At 50.7% G+C, this 21,429-nt stretch overlaps 14 protein-coding genes across 14 annotated transcripts; 7 read left to right on the plus strand and 7 right to left on the minus strand.

Moving 5' to 3' along the window:
- Positions 1-3: 3 nt before the first annotated feature.
- On the minus strand, positions 4-360 carry BCR37DRAFT_390146 (uncharacterized protein; the record flags this gene model as incomplete). Its single annotated transcript, XM_040870806.1, has 3 exons — positions 4-100; positions 145-227; positions 271-360. 3 exons carry the CDS (start codon positions 358-360, stop codon positions 4-6), a joined length of 270 nt encoding a protein of 89 aa, XP_040728102.1.
- Positions 361-455: 95 nt separating this feature from the next.
- Positions 456-2,040, plus strand: BCR37DRAFT_375467 (diacylglycerol acyltransferase). Its single transcript, XM_040868385.1, has 4 exons — positions 456-753; positions 797-900; positions 951-1,122; positions 1,185-2,040. Exons 1-4 carry the CDS (start codon positions 666-668, stop codon positions 1,871-1,873), a joined length of 1,053 nt encoding a protein of 350 aa, XP_040728103.1. The 5' UTR covers positions 456-665; the 3' UTR covers positions 1,874-2,040.
- A 184-nt stretch (positions 2,041-2,224) lies between these two features.
- BCR37DRAFT_375470 (uncharacterized protein) lies at positions 2,225-3,489 on the minus strand. The gene has a single exon (XM_040868386.1). The coding sequence runs from the start codon at positions 3,427-3,429 to the stop codon at positions 2,620-2,622; it is 810 nt and encodes a 269-aa protein (XP_040728104.1). The 5' UTR covers positions 3,430-3,489; the 3' UTR covers positions 2,225-2,619.
- A 114-nt stretch (positions 3,490-3,603) lies between these two features.
- On the plus strand, positions 3,604-4,041 carry BCR37DRAFT_342527 (increased loss of mitochondrial DNA protein 1; the record flags this gene model as incomplete). The annotated part of the gene is made up of 1 exon (XM_040867435.1): positions 3,604-4,041. The coding sequence occupies one exon, from the start codon at positions 3,604-3,606 to the stop codon at positions 4,039-4,041; it is 438 nt and encodes a 145-aa protein (XP_040728105.1).
- Positions 4,042-4,075: 34 nt separating this feature from the next.
- On the minus strand, positions 4,076-4,909 carry BCR37DRAFT_390150 (uncharacterized protein; the record flags this gene model as incomplete). Its single annotated transcript, XM_040870807.1, has 1 exon — positions 4,076-4,909. One exon carries the CDS (start codon positions 4,907-4,909, stop codon positions 4,076-4,078), a length of 834 nt encoding a protein of 277 aa, XP_040728106.1.
- A 267-nt stretch (positions 4,910-5,176) lies between these two features.
- On the plus strand, positions 5,177-7,596 carry BCR37DRAFT_2040 (or S-antigen, N-terminal domain-containing protein). Its single transcript, XM_040866374.1, has one exon. It carries the CDS (start codon positions 5,445-5,447, stop codon positions 7,506-7,508), a length of 2,064 nt encoding a protein of 687 aa, XP_040728107.1. The 5' UTR covers positions 5,177-5,444; the 3' UTR covers positions 7,509-7,596.
- Positions 7,597-7,690: 94 nt separating this feature from the next.
- On the plus strand, positions 7,691-8,429 carry BCR37DRAFT_401557 (peptidyl-prolyl cis-trans isomerase B precursor; the record flags this gene model as incomplete). Its single annotated transcript, XM_040871840.1, has 3 exons — positions 7,691-7,959; positions 8,066-8,308; positions 8,360-8,429. The coding sequence occupies 3 exons, from the start codon at positions 7,691-7,693 to the stop codon at positions 8,427-8,429; spliced, it is 582 nt and encodes a 193-aa protein (XP_040728108.1).
- A 681-nt stretch (positions 8,430-9,110) lies between these two features.
- On the minus strand, positions 9,111-10,043 carry BCR37DRAFT_375474 (uncharacterized protein). Its single transcript, XM_040868387.1, has 2 exons — positions 9,379-10,043; positions 9,111-9,330 (listed from the first exon to the last, which is right to left on the minus strand). Exons 1-2 carry the CDS (start codon positions 9,712-9,714, stop codon positions 9,280-9,282), a joined length of 387 nt encoding a protein of 128 aa, XP_040728109.1. The 5' UTR covers positions 9,715-10,043; the 3' UTR covers positions 9,111-9,279.
- A 335-nt stretch (positions 10,044-10,378) lies between these two features.
- Positions 10,379-13,455, minus strand: BCR37DRAFT_375476 (uncharacterized protein). The gene has a single exon (XM_040868388.1). It carries the CDS (start codon positions 13,390-13,392, stop codon positions 10,447-10,449), a length of 2,946 nt encoding a protein of 981 aa, XP_040728110.1. The 5' UTR covers positions 13,393-13,455; the 3' UTR covers positions 10,379-10,446.
- A 63-nt stretch (positions 13,456-13,518) lies between these two features.
- BCR37DRAFT_375477 (kinase-like domain-containing protein) lies at positions 13,519-16,537 on the plus strand. Its single transcript, XM_040868389.1, has one exon. The coding sequence runs from the start codon at positions 13,744-13,746 to the stop codon at positions 16,432-16,434; it is 2,691 nt and encodes an 896-aa protein (XP_040728111.1). The 5' UTR covers positions 13,519-13,743; the 3' UTR covers positions 16,435-16,537.
- BCR37DRAFT_375478 (uncharacterized protein) lies at positions 16,538-18,317 on the minus strand. Its single transcript, XM_040868390.1, has one exon. It carries the CDS (start codon positions 18,141-18,143, stop codon positions 16,635-16,637), a length of 1,509 nt encoding a protein of 502 aa, XP_040728112.1. The 5' UTR covers positions 18,144-18,317; the 3' UTR covers positions 16,538-16,634.
- A 37-nt stretch (positions 18,318-18,354) lies between these two features.
- On the minus strand, positions 18,355-19,319 carry BCR37DRAFT_375480 (uncharacterized protein). Its single transcript, XM_040868391.1, has one exon. It carries the CDS (start codon positions 19,124-19,126, stop codon positions 18,833-18,835), a length of 294 nt encoding a protein of 97 aa, XP_040728113.1. The 5' UTR covers positions 19,127-19,319; the 3' UTR covers positions 18,355-18,832.
- On the plus strand, positions 19,139-19,408 carry BCR37DRAFT_332812 (uncharacterized protein; the record flags this gene model as incomplete). The annotated part of the gene is made up of 2 exons (XM_040867077.1): positions 19,139-19,320; positions 19,369-19,408. Coding segments are annotated over 2 exons (222 nt in total), but the record flags the coding sequence as incomplete, so codon positions are not given.
- A 617-nt stretch (positions 19,409-20,025) lies between these two features.
- Positions 20,026-21,410, plus strand: BCR37DRAFT_353303 (actin cytoskeleton-regulatory complex protein END3-domain-containing protein). The gene is made up of 2 exons (XM_040868172.1): positions 20,026-20,112; positions 20,158-21,410. Exons 1-2 carry the CDS (start codon positions 20,071-20,073, stop codon positions 21,322-21,324), a joined length of 1,209 nt encoding a protein of 402 aa, XP_040728115.1. The 5' UTR covers positions 20,026-20,070; the 3' UTR covers positions 21,325-21,410.
- The last annotated feature ends 19 nt before the right edge of the window (positions 21,411-21,429 follow it).

Below are 21,429 nucleotides of genomic sequence, written 5' to 3' on the forward strand. Positions count from 1 at the left end.
CATCTATGCTGTTCGTGTCTTGGCGTCCAATTCTGCCTCGAGCGAGCGAATCTGCTGCTGCTTCTCTGCAGACATCTCATCATAGTCCAACGACCAGTATCTAGCAATCAGCAAAGCGCTAGGAACAGCAATGAGCAACATTACAGATAGTGCAACGAGTAATAGGTAATGCTAGACATGAGAAAGACGCGTGTCAAGGGTCTGCCGAATTGCCTGTAGAAGCCAATCTGAGCATGTCAGTTCTTGTCTTTGTGTCGTGAGCATGCATACATGGCGTGATTCAGGTTTTGGAGGTCTCGGTGGGAGTGAAGTAGCTTGTGCAGTATTCTCTGCTTGCCGCAGCAGCCTTGTTATTCTCATCTAGCTGTAGCTCTTGTAGGACTGGTACTAATACTGTGCTATGTTGTGAAGTGTCGTAAAGTCGAAGTCTCTACGCCGCACCTCGCTTGATCCGTGCCACATCCACCGCGTCGAGAAAGAGACCAGCTAGACACCGGCCATATCCACCGCAGCCGCCATCCTCGGTCTACTGCTAGTCTGACTCCCTTCAAGACAAGCAGACGTCTCCTCCTTGCTAGATCCACTGCTTTCCCCTTTCCAAAAGGTCGCGCTTGACGCATTGCAATTAGAACGCGCTTGACGCACTTCCCCTCCGTTCCTACACGATGGCCAGCTCTACTACTCCTGGGAAGCACGCAACGACGACGATTGGCGAGCGGCCACGGCCCAGCTTTGCACCGCTTCGACTACCACGTACGTTCTCTTCCAAAGAGATCGATGAAGGCTAATGCAGTAGTACGTCGACGCTTGGCAACGGTTGCCGTTTTGACGCATACAGTCTCCATTGCACTGGCTGTATCCATCTTCTTCTACCTTTGCTCGCTTCCAATCCTCTGGCCAGTCAGTCATCTTCTACCTTCTCTATTCGAGGATCATGCTGACCATGCTAGATCATCGTCATCTATGTTATATGGATGATATCAGACACCGCCCCCGACAACGGTGTTCATCGGCGAAAGCAATTCATGAGAAAAGGCAAACTCTGGAAGTGGTTCTGTGATTACTTCCCATTAAAGTTGCACAAGACTGCTGATCTAGATCCAAAGCAGAGCTACATCTTTGGTATCGTCTTCTTTCCCCTTAGATCTTTGGATCTTTGTGAAATTGTTGCTAACATGGCATAGGATATCACCCGCATGGAATCATCTCTATGGGTGCGTTTGGCGTCTTTGCAACGGAAGCTGCTGGCTTCAGTACTCTCTTCCCAGGAATCCACAATTCTCTCTTGACCTTGAGTTCAAATTTTAGAATTCCCCTCTATCGAGACTACATCATGTCCATGGGCATTGCCTCTGTCTCGAAACGATCTTGTGAGAAGCTACTGGCACATGGTCCAGGTCATGCCATTACCATTGTCATTGGTGGTGCGCAGGAGTCTCTCCTCTCAAAACCACACGCAAATGATCTTGTCTTGAATAAACGTCTCGGTGTCTTCAAAATCGCCATGAAGAACGGTGCCTCGCTCGTGCCAGTTTACGCATTTGGCGAGAATGACGTATATCGTCAAGTCGACAATGAACCAGGTTCATGGCTCTATGGCTTTCAACAGTTATTTAAGAAAGCAGCTGGATTTACAGTTCCGATGTTTCATGCGCGGGGTGTGCTCAACTACGATTTCGGACTCATGCCGTATCGTGCACCCATCAATGTGGTTGTGGGTAAACCGATTCGTGTTGAGAAGAATACAAATCCATCGTTGGAGGAGATCAAGGCTGTGCAAGCGAAATACATTGAAGGTCTTACGGCCATTTGGGAGCAGTATAAGGATGATTTTGCAACCGACAGGGAAAAGGAGATGACGCTGATTGAGTGAGCGAGCGTTCAGCGTGCTTGAGAGGTGTCCCCGTACAGATTTGACCTTGTTTTCTCGCGTGCGTACTGTTATAGACTTCCTGCATGTCCGATTACTTTTGCTCGATGCTCTTGGACGTGTTGAGGTTGGATTAGTTTGGCTGCATGAGCTCTGCAAAGAGCGTGTCGCGGACTTGGATAGCAGCTGCAATGTCTGCTTGGAAGGTCGTCAATGCTTGCCTCAACTTGGCATCAATCTCATTGCCTTCCTCAATCAGCTGAATAGCACGCTGCTTGGACACCAGGAACTCGGCTTGACTATGCGGGTCATTAGTACCTGCGCAAAGTGTTGATGACAAGCGACACCACTTACAAGTCTTGAAGCAGAGATTGGATGCTTGCCTTGTAATCCTCCTCGAGCGTACTCAACGCCTGTGCATGTGCCGTGATGGCTTCATCGCGCGCAGCTTTACGGGCATCTGCTGCACGTAATCGAGCATCGCTCATGGCGCGCTCAAAGTTGACATACCTGACGGAAGTGTGTTAGATGACTCTGCGATTCGAGGCGGGTGACTGGGTGCAGCTCACTCATCTTCAATGTCATGCTGTGTCTCCCTTTCTCCGCTGGACACGAGGGACATTGTGGGCTGATGTTTCGCTGTGTGTGGTTGTACTTCAGGGGTCGAGTTGGATGACTTTACTAGAAAGAGAAAGAGAAAGAGACGCCGGGCGCTGCAAGACAGATCTAGGTAGCAAGGGCGACATGGCTCACGAGGCCTTCACCCCGAGCACCTCCGCCAGCTGAGCAGCATTCAAACGACCACCCATCTTGGCCCGCTGGAACTTGGCTCGATGCGCAAATCGACCATGCGCAACAGGTGCAACCACAGGAGCCACAGCTGCATCCTCGTCGCTGCTGACACTGCTCATGGATGCTTCTCTCCGCCGCTTCTTGTCCTTCTTGGAGGACCTTTTGCCAGTCTTATCTGAGGTGTCTTTCGCTAATCGCTTTGCTTCCCGCTTCGCCTGCCTTTCCGCTTTCCGTTTCGCTTTGGCAGCTCTTGCAGCAACCTTGAGAGCCTTCTCGTCGAGCTTCGCATCTCCTGTTTCATTCACAACAGTACTTGGCGCTTCCAGTCCAAGGCTCTGGTAGAATTTGGCCTTGGACAGCTCAGACGTGAAAGTCTCCCCCTTGACAAACCGTACATCCAAGCCGACCCTTGCTCCTTTTGTATTCATAAAGATGACACGCTCTTCTTTACCAGAAACTGGTTCAGCAGGTGTCACCGCACCGGAAACTTCTGCGCTGTTGAGTTTTGAAAAGAGCGCATCAAAGGCATACAGCCCATCCCATTCCTGCGCATGCACAGGCGTACAACCAATACCAGCCGTATCATCTTTATAGGTTGTCTTGATATTCACCGTTCGACCCGTCAGCTCAGTACCGAGACCCTGGCCAGGCTGCCATCCTTGCGAGGATAAGAGTTTGAAGCCGATGCCTTTCTCGTTATTGATCCAGTTGGTATTGCGCGGATCCTTGTTGATGCGCGTGTTCTGCCGCGCACCGGCAAGACCCATCTGTGGTCTGATGGAGTGCCCGGGCTGTAGATGCGACCGAGGAACGGTAGATGTTTATGGTCTGCTGCGTCCAAACTTTTTTTTCGGCGTTCTCAGGCTTCAGCAGCAACCACTCTGCTCCTCTGCACTCTGCACTCTTGATCCTCGAGAATCACTGCTCTGCTGCTGCTCAAGATGGTCATGCTCTCTGTCCAGAACCTTGTGCTCGTCTACACAACTATGCTCTCCTCGCTCGCTGGTTTCTGCATCTACGATCCGCGCATCATCCTCAAACAAGGCACAGTCCAGCTCATTGCCGATGCCATGCAAATTCCGCACTATCCCTACCCACCGGAATCACTCAGCATTGCAGGCCTTCTCCTCTTCTTTCAAGCATGGATCTACCTCACCATCTATGTACGCAACGACATCGGCTTACTAGCTGCACTCACACCGCTACGCTTTCTTTTCAGCTTTGCTCTGTGTGGATGGAGTTACTTGACCAGCAACCTTGCAGTGGGCAATGCACTCGTCTTTTCCGCTGCGTTTGGAGATTTGATCTTTCAATTTTGGTTGTATGCCACATTACGTGAAGCGACAGCCAATGGTTCTGGCGCTACACCGGTTGCATAAACTACCCCGACACATGCCTCTCAACAGGACGAGGTTATTGCGCGTGCGGTAGTGTACGTGGTTCATGAGGTGCTCGAAATGGATCCGACTTGATGGACGTCACACGCGTCGGCTGTTCGCCCTTTCGAGAGACTGCCCGTGGAGCTTCCAATGGCTGTGAGAGTGGTCCACTTGAAGTTGTCATGGGACTCGACATGGCCATGGCAGGTAATGTATTGAGGCATGCGCCAGGTGATGAAGCGTCCATGAACGGTTGTGGCATCAAGTTCATCTCTACCGCTGTACCGAATGGCGCGTATAACTTTGCTGCAACGGCAAGCCATCGCAGAAGCACATAAAAGACCAGAACCTGTGTTGAAACGCGAAAGACATCAAGTGCCACATCCAACACGAGCTTCTGTACCGCAATATGACGGTCTTGCCGGAAATCGATTTGGGCGATGGCATCGTTATTGCCATACACTGCTTCAATGGCATCCTGCATACGTTCGACGTATTCCACTTTTGAAACGTATAGGGACATTCCCACACAAGCAAAAGCTCCGGCAGTGAGGAGGCAGTACAACAAGATTTGGTATATTCGCCAGCGTTTACCAACAATGCGTTTAAACAACAGACTGCCAGCAAACGAGACAAAAGCCAGTTCACACAATGCAAACACCAAGCTGCTTGTCCGATCCAGTCGTTGTCCAAACTCTAATAAGCCTTTTGCAGCAACCCCTAAGCGAACGAAACCATCTGCACCCAAGTAAACGAGCGACAATCGCCAATGTCGCCAGCGTAATCGCCATTTCGCCCGCTGTCGCTCAAAGTCCTCATCGTAGGCAGGTGCTGCAACGATGCCTACAAAGTCTCCATATCGACTCATCTCGTTTCTTGAAATCGTGCGCAACAAGCAGTGGCAGATTCGCTGGTCTAGAATCGTCTGATCGCGCGAATTCGATGGTCTTGAAGGAATAGGCAAGGGAGGAAGGAGGGGGATGTAAGAGGAACACGCATCCGGGCCATCCGCTTCTTCTCCTGACAAGAATCCACAATATTTGTTCAGAGGTGAAACAAATGTCGCTGCGGCTCGTATGCGGAGTGTTGTACTTACTGCATTAGCGTCGGCATGGTCACAGCTCGATTTTGACTGTCACTTCAATTCTGAGTGAGAGGTTTGTGAAGCAGTAGAGGGGAGCACAAGGGGTGATGTAGGATATCAGGTGGCTGCATGGAGCGAACATGGTCTGAAACACATGGCACGACGCAGCGTCGCCATGCACCTCCGCAGCCGGAACTTGTACTTCTCATTCACCGGTCTGGATTGTAGCCGTCTGAGGATGAGCTTTATAGAAGCTTGAAAAGGCCATTTGTTTCTTGTTCTCCGGTCCACCGTTGAAGTGCAGAAGTCGCAAAAAATAATGGACACGGCGCGCCTCGTCGACCTCCTCAAGAAGCACCAGCGACGAGCGGCTCGCGCAGCACATACATTAGGTTCGCCAGTCGATAACGCCTTTCCACAAATCGATACATCCTCGTCAGACACGACTGCTGCTGTTGCTGCTAACGTTTCGGCTCGGGAAATCCTCGGCGTGGCTCATGCACTCGGTCTAACACCCTCCAGTCCCCGTGATTTGTCGCGAACTGGATCTTTTGCACCGTCTGGATCTGCGGGTAGTGCTATGACGAGCGATAGTGAAGGGAGTGATGAAGGTGGAAACTTATTGACCTCTATGGTTTCGTCAGCCAAGCGCTTCCAAGGCCTGCTCAAGACTACAGCCGAGGATCAGTATATCGAGTTGGCTGAACCGTATCGTATCTATCAACCCGGTGACCAAGTCAAAGGGCAAGTCATTGTCAAGCTGGCGAAACCAACACCGACCCTGTATATGTCATTGCGACTCACGGGACAGGTGTTGACGGGACAAGGTAAGCAACGTGTTCGCAGTACACTCTTTACTGAATATCTGTTGCTCTATGGCAAACAAGCCGGTGGCGAGGTTGTGTCGGAGCGAGCAAGCACGACCTCTAGTTGCCGATCTAATCGCCAAAGTTGGCAAACACAAATGATGGAAGCTGGTCGGCATGTGTTTGATTTCGCTTGCCAATTACCAGACAAATCACTGCCTTCTAGTGTCGATTTCGGAAAAGGCAGCATTACTTATGGCGTACGCTGTGATCATCAAAAGCCACGATCATTGCTGTCGAGGGGGAAGAATGCGTGTCGCAAGAATTTGCAAGTACAAGATCTGATTGATATTGCGCTGATTCCACGACCAAGACCTTGTATACTCGATCCAGACGCGAAATCAAAAAGAAGAGAAGGCGCAGGCCGGGTGCGCGCGTCGATCGAGTTGGCACGCGCAGGCTGTCTGGCTGGACAGACGATCACCTTGACGATTCAATTACAACACGTCAAACCCATCAAGAACTTGCGGGGTGTGGTGGCCACGCTCTATCGGCTCTCTCGCTTTGATGTCACAGACTCGGCACCTCAGTCATTTCGCAAGGATTTGGCACAGAGTATTTCACCACTTCTCGTGGATCCTGCAACCTTACGCTTTAAGGTATCGCCACGCCTCAAGATCCCTGCAGATACATTTCCAACCATCAAAGCAGCTGGACCTGTCTCCTTTCGCTATTTCGTCGAAGTGGTGCTAGATCTGAGTTCCAAAACGACAGTCTGGCAAACCGGTGCGTCGTCGCCATCCGATAACGGTCAGCATTTCAGTGTTGAGAATGGTGGTGCGGCTATGGATACGGAAGCCTTGAAACGCGAGAAGGATGCGCATTGTGTTGTATTTGAAGTGACGCTTGGTACACGCGACTCAGCGACAGGACGACCTGCTGATTTACAACGACGAGAGTCTGCTGATGTGATACAGCAAATGCCATCCCCTGCTAGTCAGCACTCGCCACGCCTTTCGATCCAAGCTACCAACCAACACGCTACACGTGAGAGAAGCCGGACTATTGCCTCAGAGAGTTCGTTTGCGAGCCCTCAAGCGATTGAGTTTGATGTGGTTGAGAAGCAAGCGATGCGACAATTTGAGGAAGCATTGCTGCCCTCTGAGCCGCCGATGGCCTATCAAGATGCAGCATTGCCAGAGCAAGAGATTCAAGGGTCCAGTAGTCGCCAGGATGATAGTTCAGGAGTGCCGGATATGTCTTTATTGCGCCAGGGGTCTGGCAAGCTACGTTCAGCGTATGCGCGTGATGATGCCGCGGGATTGCAAACAGCGCCAAAGTTTGGTGATGGCTCGTCTCACCTGAGGCCTTCTTCGCCTGGCATGGCAATTGAGTCGTCCTTGTCAGAACATGGTGGTCACTCGCCGCATTATCAAACGAGTGGCATCCCAAATGCGAGTCAGGTTGATCGTGGGGGCGATGCCGACGCTGTGATTGAGCAAGAGCTGCCGACTTATATGCAAGCGAGACAAGTACGATTGTCGGATCCTGCTGTGCGAGGCTTTGGACCCTCGTGAGGCATGAGATGATACCAAACACATCTATGTATGTATGTATCTATGTATAAGCTATCTATAAGCTCTGTAGCTATTCTTTCAGATGGGACGGCGTTCAAGAATTAGCCGAGTTGAGTTTCACGGCGCCAACTCGATGCCACGTCGACTCAAACCTCCACTCTGACACCTCATACACTCCAGCGATGCACTTCTCCCTTCTCTCCCTCCTTGCTCTTGGTACCGCAGTTGTCTCTGCCGCACAGGGACCGCTCATCACCAATATCGTTTACCTTGACATCAAGCACGGCGACAAGGAACTCGGCCGAATAGAAATCGGCCTCTATGGTAAGACTGTACCCAGGACGGCAGAGAACTTCAGGGCCCTTGCTACGGGTGAGAAGGGTTTTGGTTACAAGTCTTCCGGCTTCCACCGTGTTATTAAGGATTTCATGATTCAAGGTGGTGATTTCACGTATGTCTTTTCCTTACTTTGAGCGACGCTAACACTTTTCTAGCAATGGCGATGGGTATATTCACCTCCCGATGCGAGTACGAATGATGCACTAACAAAATCATAGCACGGGCGGCAAGAGCATCTACGGTGACAAATTTGACGATGAAAACTTCAAGCTCAAGCATACCCGTCCCTTCCTCCTCTCCATGGCCAATGCAGGTCCCAACACACAGGGCTCACAATTCTTCATTACCACTGCCGTGACGTCTTGGTTGGATGGTCGACATGTCGTGTTTGGTGAAGTGACCAAGGGAATGGAAATTGTTCGACAAATTGAAGATGTCCCCAAAGGTCCTGGTGACAAGCCGTATGCTGCCCCTCTCATCTTCCCATTGAACAAAATGCTAACCAAGTACAGTAAGGAGAAGGTTGAGATTGTCGATTCGGGCGAGTTGAAGGTAGAGACCCCTTTCCACTCTGAGCTCTAGTGTTCCTGAACCCTTGGCAAAGCTATGCTATTTCTTTCTAGAGATGCCATCAACTGAAAGGGGGCTGGATCAGTTTAGCTGTTAGGAGTTCAGTACCACAGCCAAAGAGATCATTTTGTGTTAACCTATCGCTTCTCTGTAGTTGACGGCCGCTCAGCTCGAACAAATCAACAGTGCTGACCGAACGGCCATGCCTGTGCTCAAGAGCAGTAGCAGTGCAGGCTACGGGATGGGATCATTCTTACTCTTGGGAGCTGTTGCATTGGCTGCAGGTGGTCTGTATGCCAAGTACTCTCGCAACTCTGGTTCCAAGGTTGCATAAAGTAAGACACGTACCAAAGAGATTTGTATGGAAGTGGATTTATCAGTATACCAGGTACCCTAGACACTACACTTGTTTCATTCCACAGAAATGCTTAAACTCTTGGTTCCCCTTCCGAATTGATTTCGCGAATATGCATGAGCCCGTGCTGATGAGTGTGTGTAATCACTGCTCGTCCATTCGGCCAAATATACCCTCTTCGTCACCTTCCTCGTCATCATCTTCAACAGCCTCTGAGCTCGCTTCAGGTGATTCGGCATCATCATCCTGTTCATACCCAGCACCTTCCTCCAAAATAATACCACGGTGTCCACCAAAGGACGAACCAGAAATACCAACAGACGTGCCATACGGTGATGGCGACGGTGAGTGTGCCAAGATGCCAGGCGATCCTGAAATCTTGCAGAGAATGGAAGCGGTTTCGAGGAGTTGTACTTTTTGATGCTTTGACAGGGCTTGTCCTGCTGGTACGGAAGACCAGTATGGGCTGTGTTCCCACCTACGCTGTGTCAGTCATGTTGACTAAGGTCAAGGAAAAGCATACAGGTGTTTGGCAAGACACTGCTGGTGCTTGTAATTCTGTAAGGATCATGTCAGCCAATGCAATGCAAAGATAAGAAAGCTTACCTTGCCGCAATGCGAACACAACACAGGCGCCGCTTCACTCGGCCTGCGTGACTTCCGTTTCACTTGTCCATTTCCCAGCATGGCAACGGGTAATGATTGTGGGTAGGGTTGAAAGGCACTAGATGGTCGTGAAGGTTGTTGTTGCTGCATAGGCATAGCAAACGTCGCTGACGCAGCATCCTCTGCATGGACACCGGTACTGCCACCGCCGGGTGTGAGGGTTGTTGTGAAGCTATGTTTACGATCTGCCGTCATACTAGCGCGTCTGAGAGCTGAGCCGCGGGTGCTGTTGGTGAGGGTGATGGTGGTGGACGTTTGCGGTCGGTGTCCACTCATTTTCTTTTCCTGTGTTTAATGCTTTGAGGCGGATATCGCGCTTGCTTCGTGGGGGAGGGGGTACTCCTGAGTGAAAGGACGTTGATAAAGGACGTGGGCTGTGTTCAGGAGGAAGGGAGAGAGTAGTGTGAGGTGCTTGAAACAGGGCTAGGTGTCAAGAATAGACAGAGAATTTTCGCCCCTTGGATGCGCAGGCGGTGTTGGAGGCTTGTTTGCTGTGATGCGATGGGTGTGCACGTACTGCTATGAGCTGGCCTGGATGGACATGGTTGCTTTGAGAGTGGTGGATGGGTCGAGTGACGGTCTTCTTTCTTCTTTCCCCCCCAAAGTCCAAAATTTTGAAAAAAAGAAGTCGCAGGCAGAGGTGGCAACTTGGCCGATTAAGCTCCCGTGGAAGGAAGGGCATGGGCTGGCCCGCATAAGAACCGGGGTATCGGGCTAGCTGGGGGCGAGTCAGGTAGTAGCAGCGGCCCTCTACATAGCAATCAGGCTACAGCAGTGAGCAACTAATGCATACTTCTACACAGTCACAGGCATCAAAGCACCTCCCTGCCACAAGGCTCCATCCCAAAGCATGCAATGAAGAGAGGCTCGATCGCACAAGCCGCACAACCGAGATCAGGGAGAGCGAAAGCCGGTCTCGCCGCGGGTGGAAACCAATTTTGGCCGAGGGTACATTCAGATGGGCTGGACTCTCCTGCTCGTCTATCTAGAATCTACAATCAGCTACATCTAAAGGTCCTTCTTCTCATTCTGCATGTCGCTAGTCTGGCCACCTGCCTGCATCATAAATGCACGTTCAATCCACTTGAGCACCTCATCAATCAAGATAATCGGCGCACTAATCAGCAACACCGCCTGCCACTCTGCCCAACTCAACGGCACAATAGAAAACAACTGCTGCAGTGCAGGGATATAGAGAATGGCGAAATGCAACACCATACTCAGCACAATCGCATACACCAATTTCATATTCTTCCAGAGCGGTAAGGTCAGCAGCGATTCCGATTGAGAGAGTGCATTCATTGCATTCATCATCTCAATCACCACCAAGATACTCAAACTCACCGTCGACGCTTGACGACTCATCTGGTTTGTGAACATGTCACACCCAACTGAAGGGAACTCAGCACTGCATTGATGAAAGTGGGTGAGTTGGTAGAAGGAAATGTTGGGACCATGTGGGTTCACCATGAACCACCAAGCGTACCCTGCAACAGTGGCAATACCAACATACGTGCCAATCACCATGTATCGGAAGAAAAGCCAACCAGTCACAAGTGGCTCATTACGGTGACGAGGTGCACGTTCCATGATGGCGTGGTCTGGCGGGTTAAAGCCTAGTGCTGTTGCTGGCAATCCATCCGTCACAAGATTCACCCAGAGAAGCTGAACAGGGATCAATGCTTCAGGCATACCAAGCAATACCGTCAAAAAGATAGACACCACCTCGCCAATGTTGGAGGAGATGAGATATCGGATGAACTGCTGCGTGTTGTTGTAAATCGATCGACCTTCCTCAATGGCCACCTCAATCGTTGCAAAGTTATCATCTGCCAAGACCATATCACTGGCCAGCTTAGCCACATCCGTTCCAGAACCCATGGAAATGCCAATATCCGCCTTTTTCAGTGCTGGTGCATCATTCACACCATCACCAGTCATGGCAACCACTGCACCGGCAGATTGAAGTAAATCCACCAATCTCGACTTGTGCGAGGGCTCTGTCCTGCTAAACAGCGATGCTTCTTGAACAGCAGCACGTTGCTGCGCTTCCGTCAAGTCATCAAACTCCCTGCCAGTATAAGACTTGCCAGCCAATAATTCATCCTCTCCAAACACACCAATGCGTCGACAAATGGTCTCGGAGGTTTCCTTATTGTCACCCGTAATCACCACCACGCGAATTCCAGCAGAACGACACTTGCGAATCGCTTCACGAACTTCTGGACGTGGCGGATCCAACATGGCAACCAGACCGACGAATGTCAAGTCTACCTCAAGCGCAGCATACTCTGCTGGAAAACTAGCAGATGTAATGACATCTTTAGTACCTGGAATGCCAGAACGAAGAGCCATGGCCATAACACGGAGTCCTTGTTTTGCATAGTGCGTGAGTTCTGCTTCTAGACGTTGACGCGTGTCTTTTTCAAGAGAGACAACCTTGTCACCTTGTAGCACGGTTGTGCATTGTGATAGGATTGCTTCTGGTGCGCCCTTGACGAGTAAATCAATCGACGACTGACCAGCAGCATGCACGGCAACAGCCATCCTCTTCCTGTCACGACTAAACTCGAATGTCGCAAGGCGTGTATTCTTCTCCATATAGTGCGCATTCGATGGACCAATCTTTTCAACGAGTGTCTTGAGCGCCGCTTCAGTCGGTTCACCCACATGAACATACCCACCTGTCGCAGGATCAACAATAATTTCTGCATCATTGCAAATGGCACAGATGGAAGCAAGAGCTTTGACGGGAACATCACTACCGCCGCTTGGGATGGTTGTTTCTGTGACTGCACCATCGGGTGCGTACGTCGTGCCTTCCACATCAAATGTGCGTAACTGACCCTTCTCAGCGACGACTGCGAAATGACATACTGACATCTTATTGGTAGTCAGGGTCCCCGTTTTGTCACTACAAATGACACTCGTACTGCCGAGTGTTTCAACAGACGGTAAACTGCGTACAATAGCATTCTTGGCTGCCATTTTCCGCGTACCGAGAGCAAGACAGGTGGTAATGACAACGGCGAGACCTTCGGGGATGGCAGCGACGGCAAGGGCCACGGCAATTTTGAAGTAGTAGATGGCACCGGCAACGACACCGCCATGTGCTGGATCCCAGAAGTTTTTGAAATTAACGGCCCAGACGAGGATGCAAATGACAGTGATGACTTGAGCGAGACGGTCACCGAATTCATTGAGTTTTTCCTTGAGCGGCGTAGGTTCACTGATTTGCGAGCTGATGGATTGGTGGATGCCACCGATGGCGGTTGCTGAACCTGTTTGGACGACCACGGCGCGTGCTCGACCAATCGTGACGGTCGTACCGGAGAAGAGGATATTGATTTGATCTTGCTTGACAGCCTTGAGATCCTTGACTGTCTCCACTGACTTGTGAACAGGCTCTGATTCGCCCGTCAAGATGGCTTGATCTATACGGAAGTTGCTTGTGAGGATCTCAATGAGCCGACAATCTGCTGGAACTTTATCACCAACAGCCACTTCCACAATGTCACCGGGAACGAGTGCTTCTGCACGAATTTTGAGCATATGGCCACCGTTGCGAAGTACTTTTGCTTCATCTGGACTGTACTCTGTCAATGCGGCAATAGCCTTTTCAGCAGAGGCTTCTTGACTCACCCCCACCACGGCATTAAGAATGAGGATGGTGAGAATGACAATTGGGTCGACAAAGGCCGTTTTATCATTTCCATCCTCAAGACAGGCAAGAACAAATGAGATGGCTGCAGCAGCGAGGAGGATGATGACGAGTTTATCCTTGAATTGCTCGAGGATGAGCTCCCAGATGGGTGTGGGTGGATCTTCAGGCAGGATATTCTTGCCGTATGTGGCTTCTGCTTGTTGGACTTGGGCATCCGTGAGTCCGCTTGCTGGATCAACTTGTAGATGTGCGAGGATCTGCCCGACTGGCTGGCTGTATGCTGCGTCCATTGCGTGCCTCGTTGGTTGTGGAATAGTAGATATGGTCGCTTTGTATTTCACTTTTCTGTTGTGTCAGTTCTGGCCACGTCGACGTCAATTTCTCTGCTGCTGCTCAATCATCAATTCCTGCTCCTGCTCCTGGCCCACCTGAGAGGCCCCCGCAGTAGTCATCAAGCAAACTGCGCTAGGGGCAACGCGATAACCCCGTCTATACTACACCCGAGCGCATCTCCTCATAGCATCAAAAAGGGCCCCTTTCAATCAGCTACACCCAGCTACCTCTGAGCGCATCAGCGCACACACAACTAGCCCCTCCGAAAGAGGGCGCGCATCTTATACACACCTCTTTAACAACACGTCATGAGTGCCGCCGAAGCAGGCCCCGATAAGACGCCACTTGCGCACTACAAAATTGGCCGCGAAATAGGCGCCGGCTCGTTTGCTAAAGTCTATCTGGGATCCATCAACGCGCGCCCTAATGCAGCTGTTGCTATCAAGTCGGTCCTGCGCTCCAAGCTGACCAAAAAACTACTGGAGAACCTCGAGAGTGAAATCAGCATATTGAAGGGCATCAAACATCGCCATATCGTGCAACTCCTCGACATCACCGATACAGGCTCCTACATACATCTGGTGATGGAATATTGCCCACTCGGTGACCTCTCCTACTTCATCAAGAAGCGCGACAAACTCAGCCAGGAAAATCAAGCGCCACTCTTGCGCGACATTGCTCGTCGCTACCCAAATACACTCGGTGCAGGCCTGCATGACTCGCTCGTCCGTCATTTCTTGAAACAACTTGCTAGTGCGCTTGAATTTCTGCGCTCAAAGAATCTCATGCATCGTGATGTCAAGCCTCAAAACTTGCTGCTCAAACCACCTTTGCTGGAGGCGTCGCCACAGAGTATTATTGGCTTACCTGACTTGCCAGTGCTGAAGTTGGCTGATTTTGGATTTGCGCGATACCTGCAAACAGCGTCGATGGCAGAGACGTTGTGTGGCAGTCCGCTGTATATGGCACCTGAGATTTTGCGCTATGAGAAGTATGATGCCACTGCTGATCTATGGTCAGTGGGCACAGTACTGTATGAGATGCTGGTTGGCAAGCCGCCCTTTCGAGCACAAAACCATGTTGAGCTACTCCGTAAGATTGACAAGAATGACGATGTCATCAAGTTTCCCTCGGAAGTGCCCTTGGATGCCGGCATCCAAGAGCTCATTCGTGCACTGCTCAAGCGTAATCCACGACAGCGCATGACATTCGAGGCATTCTTCACACATCCTGTTGTTTGTGAACCAATGATCCCCATACAAGCTTACAGTATCCACGTCGAAGGTGGTCGAGACTCATCTGCTGCTTCAGAGCGCTCACAACCACTCCTCATGCCAACACGACAACCTCGACAAGATGGCACGCATATCTCAATCCCATCACCAGCATTCATTACAGATCTGATACCTGTCAATACGCCACCGGTTGAGTCTATAGGTATGCAACCACTTACTGTGACCAAACGCCCAGAAGACCAAGCAATCGGAGAACAACGACCCGATCCGTCGCCTCGTTCTGCATTTGCACGTCGTGAAAGTCATTCTGCAAATGGTGCAAATCTCCCACGATCTCTTGGCCAACGCGCAGCGTCACCGCTCGAACGACGTATTTCACAACGCGGACAAACGGATGTTGTTGTGCCTGTTGGTTCGCGCAGATCCTCACACTCAAGTGATCAAGAACGCGCACGTCACGTTGCTGCTGCATCGTCTTGGAAACAACCACAGGGTCCAAGCTACGGTAGCAGCTATGGAAGTCAACTTGAACGCGAAAGACAGGGATATACAGCTGGTGGTGGGTATAGTCATTCACCCAGTGAAGCGGAAACGGAGTATGTTGTGATTGAGAAGAAATCCGTTGAAGTGAATGCCATGGCGGATGCGCTTGCATATGGTCAACAACAACATCAACAAGGTTTACGTCGGATGTATAGTCATTCTCCTCGGCAACACCAACAGCCGGTCCATCGATCTCCATCGAGTTCATCGTCACATAGTTTGTCGGCGATGCAAGTACAGCAACAAGCGAATCATGCGACTGTTCAAGCATTAGCCATTGCAGAAAGGCGTCTCGGATCATCCCCAACGAGTGCCATTACAAAAGCACTGAGTATTGCTGGACAACGTCTTTTTGGTGGCGGTAGTCCTCCTGCATGGCTAGAAACGATGGTGCATCATGGAAGACGATTACCGTACGCTGGTAGCAAAGCTGGTGGCTATGCACAATCATTGATGCGTCAAGGAGCGACGTTGTATCGTGGTGATCAACTTGGCCTGTGGCATGGTTCTGATGAAGCGTTGTCGGGCGAGGAAGAGAAAGTGCTACAGGAAATTCAAGCCATTGCTGCGAAATCAGCAGTGGTGTATGAGTTTGCTGAATTGAAGCTCGGACAACTCATTCCACCACCTACGAGTAGTAGTCGATCGAGTGAGTTGGCGGTGGATGCATCACTCTTAACGAATGAGGCGATTGTGTCGTTATGCGAGGAAGCGATGGTCTTGTACCTCAAATCACTCGCACTGCAACAAATGATTATCGATACGGTGCAACGATTCATGTCAAGCGAGAACTTCCCCGGTGCAGGCCCAAAACTCACGGCTGTGGTGAGTTGGACGCGTGAACGGTATAATGAAGTCTTGGAGAAGGCAGAATACTTGGAACGTAAGAAACGTACCACGTTGCAGCTCGCGAGACCGGATCATCCATTCGAGGATATCTCTGCTGAACGGCTCTTGTATGATCGAGCATTGGAGCTGAGTCGTGGTGCAGCTGTGTGTGAGATGGCTGGAGAGGATCTCGGTCAGTGTGAGGGGGATTATGAGATGAGCGTATTGATGCTTGAAGCGATCCTCGAAACGGGCAGTAGTGGTGTGCAAGAAGGTGGGATGGAGCAAGATGATCGAGAAGCCATTGAGAGATGGGTCGGGTTGACGAGGAAGCGGCTGGATATGCTTCGTCGAAAGCTGGATGCCCTTGGGAATGGTGCGCCTGCGGGCTAAGGTGCACACCATGAAGTGACGATGAGAGTATATCAGCGTTTTGTTTTTTTCTCCCCTTTTTTTGGTTATCATCTCTTTAGCACAGGGCGAACACTTGCACATTTTCAATACTGTCTCTAGCACTCATGACTGCCTTGTGAAGTGTAGTACAGTTCAACAATGGATTAGGTAAGCAACTATGCTAAAAGTACAAGCATGCTTCAGCTTGTTTGGCGTTCATAAAATGCAATGTTCGCTTCACCCACAAACAGCTCGGATGCCGGAACCTGCCTCGCTTCCATACCAGCGCAAACCTTAAACCACCTTGCTTGTGTGCCAACCATGCGTTTGGTATAAGCAAACCAGTCATCTGTCAGAGGGTCTTGCATAATTACTGTAAACAGATCAAAGAGGGCTGGTCCTTGTGGCTTGACAAGCAGTGGTGACATATCAATCGTGATTGGCAGTTGCACAATCACCCTGTTGCGGTGCGCTTCACCCTCCACAGTGCGTTGAATAGAGAAGATGAGCGTCTTTTCCGGGAGGAAGAGCAACTTGTAACGCCTGCGTGTATTGCCGAGTTGTTCAAATTGATTTCCACTATAGCGTTCGAGTAAGGTTGTCAATGTCACACACAACTGGGCAGAAACGGCTCCGGGATCACCACCGGCGAAGACAGGAATGGGTGGAAGCGTTAACGCAAGGATCTTGTACGGTACAAGTGTCGCCTCTGCATTTGGATCGTCGCGAAACCTCAATTGCGGTGCCTGTGCATCGGTCAACTCCTGTATCTTTTGAGTTTGAATCAGTAAGACACCTTGCATCCCTGTTGAGATAATAGTATGCTTCGCACACCTTGGCAATTCGATTTTCTCGTCGGCAGTGTCCATGCTAATAGGCGCTGGTTTTGTTCGAGAGCCGCCGAGCTGGCGATGCAATGTGTCCAATAGGAAAGCCAGCACAAGTGCAGGGACTAGTTTCTTCTCCTGCGCAAAGACTCCGAGTGAGGTGTGAGACATACGAGCGGCTGCTTGGACTGCAGAGACATGATTGCGCAATCCACGACGCCAAAGTTTGCGGAAAAGGAGGGATAGTTCTTGCAGGAGTGGCGGCAAGCCAGCGTAATAGTCCCTGTCGTTTGGCAATTGGAGGAGCTTGCTGCGTAGGATGCGAACATGGGACAGAGCATGAAAGATCGCATTGAGCGCACCGTCCCTGCCGAGCTTGTGGATGGGAATCAGACCAGGACCATGGTAGATGCCGGGTCTTGTCTCGTGAAGTTCAAGCGTGTCTAGACCATTGAGATCGGTCTGCGAGTAGAAAGGATTGTACGCTTGTTTGATGTCGTGGAGCAGCAGAGACTTGCAGAGAGAACCCTCGGGAAGCACATAAATGACAGAGTCGGTTGTGCGCAAGAATAGACGGTGGTCTGTATCCAGCGAGTGCGCATATGCTGGCGTCGCCTTGCCACGTCCTTGTAGATACTCGCCACAGCTGAGACAGGCATAGACGTTTGTATCTGCCAGCGTTACGGAGCATAGCCTTGCAGCATCTGGCTCGAGTAGCTCTCTGTGGACTGTCTCCAGGTACAGATTGGGGTTCTCCTTCTCTCGCGCAGGATACATGGGTATAGTCTGAGCACCTTTGTTATCTGTAGCATCCTCTGCAGTCTCTAGCTTGCGCTTCTTGGCTAGCGGTTCGGGTGCTTCTGGCTGGTGTTGCTGAGTCATCCACCAGATTGTGGGTAATCAGCAGAAACGAAGCAGTGGGGGAGTGTAGCTAATAGCTGGTTATGTCACTGTATATGCCTGAGGGAGCAGCAGAGTATCCCCCTTCCTGTCCCTGTCAGTGCCAGCTGCTGTGTTCTATATTGAGCTTCCTGGGTGTTGCTGCTGTGTCGTCACTTGGTCTGGCTCCCGTTCTCTGCGCCACTCGCCCGCTGCAAGTCCCAAGTCAAGTCAAGCCGCCGTCTCTTGCTTGCCTCTGCCCCGGACGACAGAATACAAGGCAAGAGACACAGTCACAGCCCGCTCAGATACTCTCGCAGCACAGCAATACACACGGCCCACCATCGTTTCGACTCGCACCATCTTCTGACAAGCGATACCCGCTTAGACTCAAAAAAAAAAAACCCAGTTCTCCTATAGCCCGCCTCATGACAGAGAAGGACAGGCCGGAGCTCATACAAGTACCTGTCCCGCCAGCAGCAGTCAGTATGAACCCAGCATCCAGTGCAAATTTGTTCTCTTCCTACCCAATGAGCTATCCATCCGCCCAAGCATCCTTTGAGCGTGGGTCACTCGGGTCGGCGGGGACACAGTCAGTAGGCATACCGGCTGGTCCACCAGAGCCGCAACAGTCGCTACAAGGACAAGCACAGCCCAGTGCGAATCAGGCCATGTACGATCCTGTTCGATCATCAGACACGGCCGCAGCAACATTTGTGCCGACGTTTGATGACACGCAGCAGCAACAGAATGGCCACACCCTGTCGCAGACCACAAGCCATGAGTCGCAAGCCCAAAAGAGGAAAAGAACAGATCAGGAGAGACTCATGGATCTCGCTGCTACGTCGCCCAACGGCATACACAACCACAGCAGCAATACGAACCAATTCGTACCCCATTACAGCCAGCAAGGGGCACCCTCGCCACAAGACGAACACATGACGGGTACAAAACCAGAAGGTGCAAATGCACAGCAAAAGACACATGTCTGTGATCACTGTCAGGCTCGCTTCACACGACTACACAACCTCAAATCACATTTACTGACGCATACATCATCCAAAAAGGACTTTACATGCTCGGATTGTGGGAGTGAATTCCGCAGGTTGCATGACTTGAAGCGTCATCAGAAATTGCATACGGGCGAGAAGCCTTTTGCTTGTGATATCTGTGGCAGACGGTTCGTTCTTCACCCACTCTCGTTATAATTAAGACTAACAAGACTTAGATTTGCCAGGGCAGATGCACTTGGACGACACACGAAGTCAGCGAGCACAGAAGGTGGGTGCGCCAATACTCCTCGCAAGTCTAAATCCGAACCAGGATCTCTCCATGCCTCACACGACATTCACCATGATGCCCTGCAAGCCATTGTCAATGCCGGCAGCCAGAGTACACCGAATCCACTCCGGTCACTCACACAAATTGATACGAGTTTTGCTCCGCGTGATGAGTTTTTAAGGGAACAAGAACAGCAGGATGTTACAACAACGACAACGCATGTACAACCGGCTGTGCATGCATTACAACAAGCCTTCACAGCGACGTCTGGTCGACGTGGTCCACACTTCAACAATGATCATATTTTGGAGGCACAGCTCGTCACATCGCCTGGTGGGTTGAGTCCTCAGGATGACTTGGCGTTACGCTACGAACAGTTGTTGCAGCAGCATCAGGCGTTGCAAAGGTCTTATACTGAAGCCACAGACAGACTCAGGCAGTATGAAGATGCTGGCGCAATGAAACAATGAGGAAGGTGATGATTGGATTTCATAAGACAGATATCGGCATCTCATGATCACATATAGCCAATCTATGTCTTTTTGCGAGTACTAGTCCATGAATCAGTTTTTGTGAAGGTCGACGGCTTTTGAATGACGCACGAAACACTGGATGCGACTTGGACAACACCCACAAAAACAAGCAGACCATGAGTGCCATTACAAGAGAGGAGCAGGAGAAGTACTGGCAGGTAAACAATCTCTCTCAATCATGCGCATCATGACTAATCCTCTAGATCTTCTCCGGCCTCTCGCCAGTGGATAATCGTCTGACGGGCGAACAAGCGGCCGCCGTCCTCGCCAGCTCAGGCCTTCCTGAATCAGATCTTGAGCGTCTCTGGGACCTCTGCGACATCGATAATGATGGCATGCTTGATTTCGAAGAGTTCAGTATTGCCATGAAACTGCTATTTGATGTGCTACAAGGCAGTCTCTCCTCCATTCCAGCACAGTTGCCGGGAAACCTCGTGCCGAGCAGTAAAGCGCATCTCTTGACTGCTCAAAACGCACTCTCCCATGGTCTCGATATGGAACGTGTGCCATCGCCAGTTGAAGAGACAGACGCGCAAGGGAATAGGTTGTCGGGCAACTTCGACTGGTACATGTCACCCACTGACAAGGCCTCCTATGAATCCATCTACAACGCCAATGCAGATCGTCGCGGCGCAGTGAAATTCAATGCCCTCTCAGAACTTTACGGGACATTACAAGAGAGTGTACCGCTACGTGATATCGAACGCGCGTGGGACCTCATCAACCCAAAACGGCAAGAAGGCGTCGGCAAGGATCAAGTCTTGTGCTTTTTGCACATCTTGAATCAACGCTCAAATGGTATTCGTGTACCCACCTCTGTACCACCAACTCTGCGTGCGACCTTTGCGAAATCAGAGATTAGCTATGACACGAGCAAGTATGATAAATCTGGCAAACTCAAGTCAACGATAGCGGCTGAGTCAGAAGATCGTCAATCAGGTGGCGGCGCTTTTGGTTCATCCTACTTGACAAAACTCGGAACAGGATCGAGAGGGGCCAAACAACAAAAACCAGCAGATTATGCTGAGGATATCAAAGATGGTGATTGGGAACTCGTTCGATTGAAGCGAGAATTGGTTGATTTGGATGAGCAGATTGCAGCTGCGGAACAGGCAAGTCATGGCGAGCAAGCTGCCGCTCAAACGGGACTCATTCGCAGGGAATTGGAACAGTTGCTCGCCTTTAAGAATGCAGAACTTGCACGATTGGATGCAAGCTCAAGGGACGGACCTGGTAGTGGCTCCCTCAAGAGCGTACAAGAAGACATTGACATGTTTAAGCAACAAGTCGACTCGCTCAACGCCTACCTAGCGGATCGTCAAGCAACACTGGCAAAGCTAGAAAAGGAGAGAGATGCATTGCAGTCTTAAATAGGCCATCTGCCATCATTCATGCTAGAGTATATAGCCTCAGTTTCAAATAATATGTACAAGCTGCGTCGCTAGTCCAGCAAAGCTAGTTCATTTCCAACAAGC

Source organism: Protomyces lactucae-debilis, assembly GCF_002105105.1.
Source record: "Protomyces lactucae-debilis strain 12-1054 chromosome Unknown BCR37scaffold_1, whole genome shotgun sequence".
NCBI classification, from domain to species: Eukaryota; Fungi; Ascomycota; class Taphrinomycetes; order Taphrinales; family Protomycetaceae; genus Protomyces; species Protomyces lactucae-debilis.

What these genes read in the sequence shown, in the direction of transcription:
- BCR37DRAFT_375477 (XM_040868389.1), top strand. Translation starts at nt 13,744, where the DNA reads ATGAGTGCCGCCGAAGCAGGCCCCGATAAGACGCCACTTGCGCACTAC.
- BCR37DRAFT_353303 (XM_040868172.1), top strand. Translation starts at nt 20,071, where the DNA reads ATGAGTGCCATTACAAGAGAGGAGCAGGAGAAGTACTGGCAG. An exon ending in AGCAGGAGAAGTACTGGCAG is followed by an intron (nt 20,113 to 20,157) that starts GTAAACAATCTC and finishes CTAATCCTCTAG; the next exon opens with ATCTTCTCCGGCCTCTCGCC.
- BCR37DRAFT_2040 (XM_040866374.1), top strand. Translation starts at nt 5,445, where the DNA reads ATGGACACGGCGCGCCTCGTCGACCTCCTCAAGAAGCACCAGCGACGA.
- BCR37DRAFT_375476 (XM_040868388.1), bottom strand. Translation starts at nt 13,392, where the DNA reads ATGGACGCAGCATACAGCCAGCCAGTCGGGCAGATCCTCGCACATCTA.
- BCR37DRAFT_375480 (XM_040868391.1), bottom strand. Translation starts at nt 19,126, where the DNA reads ATGTGTCTTTTGCTGTGCATTTGCACCTTCTGGTTTTGTACCCGTCAT.
- BCR37DRAFT_375467 (XM_040868385.1), top strand. Translation starts at nt 666, where the DNA reads ATGGCCAGCTCTACTACTCCTGGGAAGCACGCAACGACGACGATTGGC. An exon ending in CGCTTCCAATCCTCTGGCCA is followed by an intron (nt 901 to 950) that starts GTCAGTCATCTT and finishes TGACCATGCTAG; the next exon opens with ATCATCGTCATCTATGTTAT. An exon ending in AAAGCAGAGCTACATCTTTG is followed by an intron (nt 1,123 to 1,184) that starts GTATCGTCTTCT and finishes AACATGGCATAG; the next exon opens with GATATCACCCGCATGGAATC.
- BCR37DRAFT_375478 (XM_040868390.1), bottom strand. Translation starts at nt 18,143, where the DNA reads ATGACTCAGCAACACCAGCCAGAAGCACCCGAACCGCTAGCCAAGAAG.
- BCR37DRAFT_375474 (XM_040868387.1), bottom strand. Translation starts at nt 9,714, where the DNA reads ATGAGTGGACACCGACCGCAAACGTCCACCACCATCACCCTCACCAAC. An exon ending in TGTGTTCGCATTGCGGCAAG is followed by an intron (nt 9,331 to 9,378) that starts GTAAGCTTTCTT and finishes TGATCCTTACAG; the next exon opens with AATTACAAGCACCAGCAGTG.
- BCR37DRAFT_375470 (XM_040868386.1), bottom strand. Translation starts at nt 3,429, where the DNA reads ATGGGTCTTGCCGGTGCGCGGCAGAACACGCGCATCAACAAGGATCCG.